At 40.4% G+C, this 12179-nt stretch overlaps 1 protein-coding gene across 1 annotated transcript in view; it reads left to right on the forward strand.

Moving 5' to 3' along the window:
• The window catches only part of TAF4B (TATA-box binding protein associated factor 4b), a 74944-nt gene that overhangs the window by 4895 nt on the left and 57870 nt on the right, over window positions 1–12179 (forward strand). Inside the window, exons 2-3 of the mRNA XM_074893450.1 lie at window positions 10762–10910; window positions 11675–11782. Of these exons, the coding sequence (XP_074749551.1) occupies window positions 10762–10910; window positions 11675–11782 (257 nt within the window). The remainder of the gene's footprint in view (window positions 1–10761; window positions 10911–11674; window positions 11783–12179) is intronic.

The following is a 12179-nucleotide window of genomic DNA, read 5'->3' on the forward strand; positions in this document are numbered from 1 at the left end:
GCTTTGGCAGACATGAAGAGTTAAGTCAAACTTAAAAAATAGTGAGTAAATGTCTTCTGCTCTAACCAGTAGAAATTTCAGCTGCTCTGTAGGACTTGATTTTGCTTTCAGGACTGACTGTGTCTAGCAAAACGATGCCTTCATATCATTAAATACACAGCCCTGTGGGAATTAAGATTTAAATCTTGGCAGAAAATATAAAGCTAACTTCTAGATGTATGGTTTTCACAAAAAAACCCGGATGCATTCTGAATACTGAAGCACTGAAATACGATGTTCATTAAAATTAATGTTAAATGCTGTTCAGTTTTAACAATCAGTTGGAGTGTATTGCAAAGAATTACAGCTACAGATTGGTGAATAGTAAACTTGTTCTAATCCTCAGAAGAGAGAGAATGTGAGCCTGACTTGTGTTGCTTTTGCAGTATTTAAAGGACCCTTCAGCTTGTAGCAGTAAAAATAGCATCGTCCACACACAAGTGACAGCTGGAAGAAATACTAATTATATTTCAGTATTCTTTTCCCAAAGATGCTGATAAAGTAGGTAAGCTCATGAGTTGTTACTTTGAGTAGTTCGCAATACCACATTTTTTTTTAAGTTATCTTAGAGAACCGAGTATTTGTCATGCCGTGTGGTAGAAATCTGTGCTGTGCTTAGTGGGTAGGATTGTATGTTACAGTTGTATATGTGAGTTTTGCTGTAAGTTACAAAGCTTCTGATAACTGTCAAAGATGAGTAATTAGTACTACCCTAACCACTTAGACAAAACCCCAGAGGCAACTACTGTTTTTGGAATTCTTTTTGCATGAAGCTACTTCTCTGAAAACTGTGATGATTTCAGAAGAAAAATGTGTATAATTTGCAAAGTAGAAAAGATCACAGTAGATGTTTCTACTTGCTATTCAGATTGTCAGGATTAAGGTCTGTTCTGCCATCTGTGTCACCTTTAGAACAAAGTCCACTAACTGTTCTTGTCCACCAGTGTCTTGAGGAAATAGTCTCCGATCACAACTGAAGCAGGGTAAAAATGGCAGCAGATGAAAGATTCTTGTTGCTAATGAGCAAATCTAGGGTCTGTTAAGGCTGGAGAACTCGTGAAGCTCAGTGATGCGATGGGCAATTTGGTGAACTCAGAACAGTTCGGATGTTATGGTGGCACTCGGTTTTCATAGCTTGTGTTTGCAGACCTCTTTAGCACACACTTTCAGTTTGGTGGAGGCAGAGGAGATGGCTTTCTTCGTACTGGCTGCTCCTGGGAGTTGCCTGGGAAATCCAAGTTCCTTGTGTGGATGTCCAGGCTAGATTAGCAAGTGGGTGAAACAGCATACCCTGGTTGGCACAACACCTGAAGACTTTCACTTGCAGCCAACCAAGTGGCAGACGCCATCTAGTTCAAGGGGGGAGGCCTCGAAGCCAGGTCTGGCTGACTGCTTGGGAGTCTGACAGTCTGCCTGGGGCAGCCAATGGTGTGTGTTGAAGCGGGTAAGTGTGTTCAGAACACCTTTATATATGGCTTGCGTACTAGCCGCTTGACAAATATCACGCAGTTTTGGTGACAGTTTCCACAGTATCCATGCAGACAGAAGTTAATACTTCTGTGAAGGTTCTGCTGTCTTCTACAACAATTTTTGTTTGCTCCATCCCACTTAGAGAAAGGTGGTAATCAGTGTTAAAATTCAGTGTTAAGCCCTTGCTTGCCCTTCTGAAATAAGTGATAATCCATTCAACAGAGTGGTGAATATGTAGTTTTAAAGTAAATTAAGTGGAATTCAACCTTCTGCTGGTCCCCATGTGAACACTAAGGGAGCAAGTGTCCCATTGCAAAATTAATCTGGATGAGTCGAGTTGATTCTCCTCTTATTTAAAGGAGACAGAGATTTAAAGGGGGCTTATCTTGTCCTTTATTAGAACACTACCAAGACACCAGTTATGTTTTTAGCATCTCTTGGTTTAAAATTAAGATTTATAGCTCAACACTCTATAAGTTTCAGATTGCTCTGCAACAGCTTAATAGCTCACAGTGTTCTAGAAATGGTAAGAGCAGGGTATTGGCATACTTTCTGGTGCCTTTTAAAGCTGTGTGCTGTATGTATATGGCTGCAATGTGCCAAGCATCTAACTTGCTATTTAAAGAATTTGACTCCAGTGAATACTAGGAGTACACAGCAAACTAGGAGAGCATGTGGTGTATAGATTCAGTGCCTTTTTCAGGGCGGTAGGATTTGACTTGAAAGTAAGGAAGTGTCACTTGGGCTCCTTTGAGGTACTATTTCACTGCAATCAGCTTAGTCCTCTGCAGATACTTGAAGCTCCTTCATGATGTAACTTGGATCCCAGAGAACTCTTAGATCAGATCATCTTACCTGTAGACAATCCTGTAACTGATTATTCAGATAGGAAAGCCACCGAGCCTCAAGTAGCAAAGTTGAAAACCACAAAGATGAGATGGGGAAATACTGATGGGAAATGATCCCGGTTGCTGAAAGACATGGCCCAAGGACAAGAGCTAGATGTTCTCATGATATCAAATAAGACTCTACCTCGTGGAACATGGTGTTGGCTGGGAATCCCGTATGCCTACTCACAATAAAAATGAAAACTCTTGGGATTCAAGTGTAATAAATACACTTTGAGTTAGAATAGAAGCAGTAGTGCCATCTTGAAACTATGCCCAGAAAATATCTATGACCTGTCAGTTATTTACAGCCCCTCCAAGAATCAATGCAATGTCCAGATTTTCTTTAGATGGTTGGTATGGACATCTGTTGTTTGCTATAAATAAAAGGTATACTACCTTGCAACTGGGACAGTTATATTTTTGCACAACAGTTCTACTATAACTGTAAAATTGCGTGGATATAAATGTATTCTTAAGTAATGAAGCTCAACTGTGCATGCAGTTGAGGAGAACTGTTAACTCTGAAACGTGGGCCTGTATTCTGTGAAAAGGCATCAGCGCTATGGGGGCCCAACTGCTAGTCTGTTAAATAGAGATATCCCATCTGGGCACCAAATGCATTGATGAACAGCTAGCCTCCAACAGCTTGGATAAGACTTACTGATTAAGCAGTGTGTGAAACTTGGCTTCAGATTTTTGCATTTTTAGCACTATGTGTCTAGTTCCTGGAGGAAGGGAGGGAGAGTTGATATTATTTAGACTCTTCAGAAAGATGTGCGGTATCCATTATTACAGACTATTTGAAACAGTAGGTTATCAGACTCTGCTCCGTCCTGCCTAGAAGAGTTACCTTCATTTCTTTCCTGGCTCCCTATGCTAGAAAAGGCTGTCCCTGTACTGGCATCTCAGGAGCTGGTGCCGACTGTTAGCACAGAACCCTGCTAGAGAAAGGTTGGAGTTACTGGAGGTAGCAGGCTTTGCTGGGACTGTTAGTGTGACAGAGTTGTGGGTGCGTGGTGGTTTAAAAAGCTGCTCACAGCAACCCAGGCAATCTGGGAAACATTAATGCTAGTGAAACAGTGCTGTCAACTGGACAGTGATGTCTGTGAGTAAAGCTAGTCCCTGGGTTTCAAAAGGTGAGGTGTTGGCCATCTGAAGCTGATGCAGCCTTGAAAGTTGTAGGCCAGAGTCCACAGGAATATGCCGTGCGGTGTTTGTGCAGTTGTCAAAGATGCAATCAATTTCTTTAAAGAACTTGTGGATGTAACATTGTGTTCTATTTTATTTAGGCTGTCCCTGTTCTGTTGTAGCATGAAAGCATATTGGGATCATGCCCTTTGAACTTTTCTCTTGACCTGGAAATGAATGAATTCCATATCTGTGGGCTAAACAAGGTGTCTTTTACTGGAACTTAAAATCATGCATCTAATTCTGAAACTACAATATCTACACACCAGTCACTGGTCCTGAGCCATTGCTACAAAGACCCATTAGTATAAAAACTTCCCTGGAACAGAGGGAAAGGGTGCAGAGGGTGATTTCTGAGATATGTAATTATTTGGTTAGTGAAATAACATGTGAACGGAATGAATTGGTTGAGGGCTTGGGTATGTGGTGAGTGATTTTGGTGGCTTCCATAACAGTGTTCATTATGGGTTGGTTGGTCATTGCTGAATTCCTCTTGCATCGACTAAAATTGATTTACAAAGGTTGGAACAATTTGTCGTACAGAGTAAAATGCTTTGTGGGTGTAGTGTACAAGCTGAACAACACAACTTGACCCGTACACAGTGTAGATGAGCCCTCTACCCTGCTTGTCTGGGAAATCTAGAGCAATTGGAGATGTTTTGCTAAGAAAAGCCCCAAACAGGCAGTCTTTATGACCTCCCAGATCAGTTGTCTGAAGTCAGTTGTATTTGATTTAAGAATAGAAGTTCGAATTCATCATTGGGAGCCTGTGGTGAGATAACCTCATATGGCCTCCAGATCTTCATTGTAGCTTTGTTCTTAAGACAGTGAGAAGCACAGCTAGATGTTGCCTCCAGATTGGGCTGTCGCCTTTGTTTCTTGATCTTCAGTACAGAAATCTGCACTAGAGATCTAGGAAAACTCAAGTACCAAGTGAGGGTCATGGGGAATGAGTAGTTCTTCTGCATGCAGTACAATTCATCTGAAAACATCCAGCCCCAACTTATTAGAAGGGTTATGTAAATCATTTAAAAGTTAAGGCACTTCAGTATCAAACTTACCTATTGTGTCTTTCACAGTATTTCGTTAACACTTTCTGCCTCTTTAGCAGTCTTCTACAGCCAGTCTGCAACGTAACACACCTTGATGTGATCACTGCCTAAACAGCCTATGTTATGTCTCTAATAATGTCCATTCTGAGTTTGTCTTAGTCCTGTAATGTGTTTTTGTAACTTTTAAGTGACCTGTTCTGTGGGGCTCAGTAAATGGGTAGAAGAAGAAAAAATGCATTTTTTTTGAAAGGATGCCTTTAGAGAGGAAAAACTATTTTCAAGCTGTTGCATAGATTAGTGGTATTTGGCCCATTATTTCCTGAATTTTGAGCCATCCTAAATAGTCAGGCTAAGAAACTTAAAACCAATATTTCTTTCTAGTTGCCATTTAGTTTTCTACTAAAACATCCCCTTTAAAGCTTGGCCTTATCTTGTAACTGCCTTAAAAGCTATCCCTTTGTTTTGAGTAGTTCAGTGAAAGAATGAGATTTGTTTAGGAACAGAGAGCACTGAAAAGTTAATGTTGTTTTAAAACATTTTTGTTGTTAAACTGTTCCCTTACTGATTTGGGACCTGAAAGTCTCATTTAGCCCTGCATTTGTAATCGGTATTAAAGTGAACTTTACTAAGGTTGCCAACATACTTGATGCGGGCACCCCTTGTTTTGAAATAAGCTAAATTTACCTTTCTTCGAAAGGGGTTTTTGTAACTTCTCTTAAATGAGTTGGGTGTAATGCAGTTGGTTCTTGCTTGTATTTTATTTTAGGAGAAAGACTTCTTTTTGTTTCCTTACGTTACACCCCAGCCAGCAGTTCCAAAGAGCTGTTGTGTTGAGCAGCTGTCATCAAAGTGGTGGCTTAATTTGGCAACTGCAGCTTCATGTGTAACAGCATGGTGTATCTCCAGCGGAGCAGACCTGCTGTCTGGTTCATCTCAGGAAATTCCTTCAGGATGTTCCCCTTCAGAAATTGCCTCAGGCCTACCTTATGTGGTAGAAATTGTGGAAGTTGCCCTTATGGTGGGATCCTTGTAGCACAATTGGTTTCAGTGCTGCTGGATGAAACCCTGAGCTTTGGTTGGCAGCACAGCTTTACATTAACAACAGTGTGGTTTCATTAACAATATTCCCTGAAATATGGTGAAGCCCACACAGGTGGCCTTACATACAGTGGCATAAACAGATGTCTGTCATGATCCCACAGCATTTTGTCCATGTCTCTGAGTTTTCAATCTCTGTCTGTAGTTACAATGAAGAGGTATCTGGAAGCTGGTCCTTCTGCTAACCTGTGTTTCTTGATTCTTGGGTTGGATGCTAAAACACAGCTACAGCTTAGGAGATTTGAAGTGCATTATAACCAGGTTCAGAAAAAGCTGGATTTCCTTGGCTGGTGGTGCTGGGACAGCAAAAATTTACATCAGAGTTATCTCAGGTTTGAGCAGCAAATAGAATTTTGATAGAAGGCCTCTGGTTTCCAATGACATGCACTGTTGGCATGCCTAGGTAGAGACTGTTCTGGGTGGTGGCTGCCTGGGCTTTGCAGGAGAGACACCAGGCGCTCTTCTTGGAGGCATGGTTCCTGGAGCCCCTGTTCCAGGAGAAGGCAGGTCACTGGGGAGAAAGGGTATGGATCTCAATGAGATGTCTTCAAGGTGAGAAGCTATAGTGTTGCTCCTTCTCTGTAGCTTTGGAGGATGCTGAGCTGGGTTTCATTTGTCACTTTCTTCCCCCCCAGCCTTCCCACAGTACTGCAGCTGAAGGAAGATGTGCAGGGAACAAAGGCTGAAATAGCTGAATTTATTTTAACTGTCTTCTCTGGCAGTCAAGAAAAATAAATAACTTTCCAAAGGATGTTTTTGGCAGGGCAGGCAGAGTATCTAAAGACAGAAGTTTCAATTCATTGTGAAAAGGGCTGTTTGTTAATTGGAGAGACACCCAAGTCCTCCAGCAAAGCATATAAGAACTAATCCCTGCTGGTAACTGGTGATTTAGGTTTTCTGTTTGTGATCTGAAAGTAGGAATAGTCTTGTAGTCCTGAAGGGATTGTGCCTTACTCTTACTATCAAAGTGCACGAGTAGTGAGAAAGTCTTTCCTGTTCTCTGAAACAACTTCAGTAAAACTATTGAACTGTGTATCTTGTAAATGGTGCTTTCTTGGAAGTGCTACCCAAAAGAGGGCACCTTTGGCATTATGAAGATGTGTGATTGCTCTTCAGTAACTACAGTTGGTGCTGATATTTTGGTCAGAGATTGCAGATATCTTTTCTGTTTTTAAATGCTGTGCTGAGTGATGTTAGCTAAAACTTCAGTGTTTCAGCTGTTCAGAGGTTTTCCTCCCCCATTTTCCTGTGGAGCTGCAATGACTGCAAGACCTGAGCTGTCTTCACGTTTAGTTTGCCTTGTAGTGAATGTGAAAACAGGTCTTGAGAAGAAATACTACCTTTTTTTCTTCTTTGAAGTGAAGGATGTGGATTCTTGCACTTCATTTCTGATAGTAGCATCTTGGTAGCTGCAGGAGTCTGTTTACATGACCTTTCTATTGAGAACCTCAAGGTTACCATCACCTGCTGTTCCCTCATTTCACACTTGTTCAGCTGTACGTGATGTATGAGACTTCAGGATGTGTGAGACGTCAGGCATTGGGTTTTGAGTGCCGTGAAACCTTGGCTTCTGGCAGAAGAAGAAGAAACCTCTGCTTCTGGCTCCTGTATCTCATCTTGGACCCTGCTCTATTGACTTCAGTGTTGGGTCGTTGCTTTTGTTTCAAGGCAAAAAGGGAGTATCAAAAGATTGGGATAATCTTAAGTTGTGAAAAAGTATAAGTGAATTGCAGCAACTAGAAATAAAAAAGAAATGCTGTTCTCAACAGCTTTCAAACTGTTTCAGACAATCCATGTGTCAGTTTACTATTGCTTTGTGACATTAGGTTGTAACTGCCCAGAACTGTGTTTTGTGCTTGAAGAGATTTCTTGTGGCTCTTCACTGTATGGATCTGTAGCTATGACAGTTGTTTGATTTGCCTTCAGCTTTATTTGTGCTACCATCAGGCATTTACAGTATTAATCCTACAAAAGCAGTAGTTAGTAGATTACCATAATATTGGTTTTGTTAGTTTTGGAGTCCTAATTTTGTGAGCCATCATGAAAAGCTGCTGCCATGAAAAGGCTACCACCATATTAAAAATTCTGCCAAACGGAATAAATGCAGGGGAATTAATGTTTGTTCCAAGTGGAACAGGTTCTTACCATAAGTTATATGGAAGTAAACAGGCATCATCTTAGTCATATGTTCCAATCAAGCTATGACCACTGGAGTGGCCTTAGGTAACTTCTGTGGCTGCTCTCACCAAGAATAAGTCTAAAGTTATTTTACAGTGTTCTGATGAAGTATTGCTGCTGTCCTTGTATTGACTAATCCTGTTACTAGAAGGAAAGTTGATTTATGTTTCAGGGTACAGTGCTGTTGGAGATCATTGCAGTCATGGTCAAATGTAAAGGGCTACTGGGACTTGTTAATATTTGTGGTGGTTGTTTTTTGTTTACTTTTTTTGGAGATACCAATGAATTTGTATATGAACTGTATTGTATTTGCATAAGCTTGCTAGCAGTGTTGCTCCTGTGTAATTTCCTGTCAAGTGGAATCTGCTGGAAACTCTCCCCATTCAAGTGACTGAGGATGGGATACTCTTCAGTCAGGGTCTCCATCTCTGGCAACTAACTGAAGCTTTGGAACAGTAGCACAGAGAAAAACCCAACCCTATAATCGAGTTGACTGGTAATGATGCTGTTTCTCATATGCAGTATGATTCCTAGAAGTAGAAACTGTGCTTCTGACAGTTTGGCTTAAAAAACAGATGTAATGTGTAGTGACAAAATACCCAAATACGTGAAAATGAAGCACTTAATGCTTTCTAGATCTCTAAAGGAATGTAATGATAAATGTGTGTGCTTTCTCAAAGAGTAGAGCTAGCAATGACATTTTTAAGCAACATGAAAAAAGAAAAGTCTAAAACCTCCAGTAGCAACACTTCTGTCATCCTGAATGTAGACCTAGAGCAGAGAGAAATGCTATTGCTATCAAAAGTGTGGTATTGTCAGCTTTCTCTCTTCCCCTAAAATCTGCATAAGCATGTGATGTAAACAAGGAAAAAAATGTCCTTTTTCTGACTGATGATAAATTGTATGCCATGAATCATTGTCTAAATAAGATGACATGAAAATAAAATTAGAAATCTGATGTTTTCTATGATTCCGGGTATTCATTGATTAAATTAAACGATCCATCTGTACCTAAATATAATTATAGTCAAGACTTCAGTGGAGGAGGAGAAAGCTGAGTTGTCAGATGGAGTAACAGTGTTTTGCTGGATATGCAACTGTCTTGTGCATCTGCCCCATCTAGTAAAGGCTGCTTGAGAAAGGGGGGAATCATCTAGATGCTACTCTTGCAGTCTCAGTTTGTGTGTGCTATGTAAATGGCAGTATGTTGACGTTACATAATTTTATACCAAGTTTTGTGTTGTTTTGCAATATCATCTTCTGCTTTTAGATGTGGAGGATGAAAAGCTGTTTCTAAGCATGTGGTTATAACTTGATCTTCCTTTTTAAAAACAAAACCCAGCTCATGGAGCTTGTGGCTTTTTCTGTTGTATTCATTTAAACTCAGACAGAAGCAGTGTTTTAGGCTGTATTGTACAGCAATATTTTGACAGCTTCCAAACTAACCAGGTAGTAAACACTTGCATTGATGCAGTCTTGTTTTATGCTAGGAAAGATCATAAGTGTCCACAGAAGATCTGGGATTCTTCAGATATTGGATAACTTGTAATGCAGTCCTCAAAAAATGTTGAGGTACTCTTACTTACATATCTTGCATTCTCCTGTACCTTCCCCCTTTCTTTTATGCGAAAGGCCTTTGCTAAGTGAGCTGCTTGACGATGGTAGTTTTAGCGGTGGATTCTGCTGTGAGGTGAGGCACCAGCAAATGTAGGGTGCTTCGTATCTCCCTTGAAGGATCTGAAGCCGTTCAGACCAGAGATCCAGCTGGCGTTTTGTATTTGTGACCCTGATAAAACGTCTGGATTTTCCAGAGCCTACCCTTTAGTAGGGGGATGGGGAGAAGGAGGCATTTGTAGCTGAATGGTTTCCAAATGCAGGGAAGATGGGACTGTGTTGTGGCGTCTGACAGATTCTCCTTAGGGTGATTTTCATTTGAAAGCTTTAGTATAACTACTAATTGTTTGTTAACTGCTTAATTGTTTGCCGTTTACAGCTGATGGGGTGTAAGAAAGGGTGTGAGAAAGGTGGTAGGAGTTGAATCGTGATGGGCTGACATTGCTGTAGGTTTGAAAGTAAAACATAAAAAAGAACGGAAACAAAGCACAAGAGCCTGTTTTTTTTTTTTCCTTTTTTTTCCCTTTCCCATTAGAATCTCCCTATTTCGCTGTAAATAGCTTTGATTAAAAGCATGCATTTTAATGCTTTGGATGGACCCTTGACAGAGCGACCACTTCAGATGTCTGAGTGGCCTTGGCCTTGACTTTTATTGGAGACCACTGTCCTCTGACCGAGGGGAATGGTCTTGATACAGGCAGCTGAACTGATACTGATGTTTTTGAATTGAAGTGTTCAGTTCCCACTGCAGATTTTCTGTAAACCGTATCTTCACCTGTAAGTATGTGCCTAAATACTCAGAAAGTGAAAATGTACAGAGGCAGCCAAGTGTGACAGTGGTGACAAATTTTGCAGGTTGAAAAACTACTTAAAGAAGTTACACGATCCCAGAGTGTGTGTGTGGGGGGGCTCTCTGTCTTTTTAATGTCCAGAATATCTTCTTGACTCAAATAACGAACTGCTCTGCAATTTGCATCATGTGTGCACATAGTGTTTCGATGTGGCTGTCTAGTTAAGTTTTTCTCTTGACTTTAGGAATTGTTTTCTGTCATAAAATGCAGAGTAAAGCTGATGTACATTTAGCTCTTAGATTTCTTGGCAGCTGTTCCTTGCAGTAAGAAACTAAATATTACATTGTCTTAACAGTGTGGCCTAGTTATTTCTTCCACAGAAGCATTGGAAAGCCATAATATCGCTTAATTTCTAACAGTGTGCATGTTTTTCTCCAACAGGAACTGTTCTTATCAGAAGCAGTAATGGCCAACTAATGTTAGTATCTCAACAAGCAATAGCACGAGCACAGAACCAGCCACAAAATAACACAAGTGTGAGACCATCTGTAGCAACCAGCACACCTGCAATCAGAATATGTGCTGTACAGGTAACTTTTTGTAGCTTTAATTTGACGTAGCTGTATGTTATGTAGTTATAACAGGCAAACAAGTTGTGGAGGGTTAAATAAGCATTTGAACGTTTTCTGAACGGCATGATAGTGTTTGGTTTTGCACATAACCATCACTATGTGCTTTGCTTTCCGAGTTTGAAAAATCTGCTAGCTGTTACATATGGTATAGTTCAGATTAAGCAATTGCTCTCTGATGATGAAGATGTAAAGGGTTTTAAAAAAATAGCCAAAGAATCCAAAACCAAAAAACCTACCTAAATGGTTACTGCTAGTAACTGCAACCTTGGGATCCTCTGACAGGATACTTCTCTGAAGCTGAGTGAAGCGGAGGACCTTTACCATGTCCCCAGGATGTTCCTCCTTCCCTGAGGTCTGCTGGCTTTTTGCTTCCATCTCTTGTAATGTGGTCAGCATGCAAGAGTAAGAGCAATTACAGAAAACCTAACCATCTGCATATTTCTTTCCAACAGTTCATCTTTTAACCGTTTTATTCTGATTAGGCATTGTGTCTATCTCTGAATCTGTTCTTGAGTATGAAACTGGTAGACATATAGCTTTGAATCATGTTTTAAACTATATGGACTATGTGAATTATGCCTGTATTGTTACTGTAAAAGCAGGTGTCTTGATTCATATCGGACAAGAGCAGGTACTAACTTCAGTGTGTCTTTGGTCATTGACTTGTCTGACAACTGTTCTCTGCATGTATATAATTATTTTTTATTTTTGTTTGTTTTAAGAACTCTGGCACCCAGTTACTAAAGAAAGTAGCAGCTACTCCTGTGAAAACATTATCTCAGACAACAAATGCTGTGGCTTCCACTGTTCAGCCACCTGCTGTAATACAGGTAGGTAGCAAGCTTTGTAGTACAGTGGAATAAGTGACAGAGAGAACTGAAGAAAATGGATGCATTCTTGCTATTTCTAACTCTAATCTGGTTCTTACTAAGCTTGGTAACTTCTGTCCTCACAATAAATTCTTTCCTAAATGTCTCTTTTAAAATGCATAATTTAATATGCTTTACCAGTGTGTGTCAGAACATCTTATCTCACTGCAGTAGAAAATGCAGGAACAAAGGATAAAATAAATAGTTCAGAGAGCCATTTCCAGTGCTTTTGTATCCTGTGACAGAGCTCCTTCAAGCTCTAGCTGAAGCTTTTCCGCAAGATGGAGACTTCCTAATGCTCTCCTGTTGGGGTTCCCTGATTCCTTAAGGGGGAAAAAAGTTACTGAGATGATGTTGA

This window comes from Strix uralensis, chromosome 1 (assembly GCF_047716275.1).
Source record: "Strix uralensis isolate ZFMK-TIS-50842 chromosome 1, bStrUra1, whole genome shotgun sequence".
In the NCBI taxonomy this organism is placed as follows: Eukaryota; Metazoa; Chordata; class Aves; order Strigiformes; family Strigidae; genus Strix; species Strix uralensis.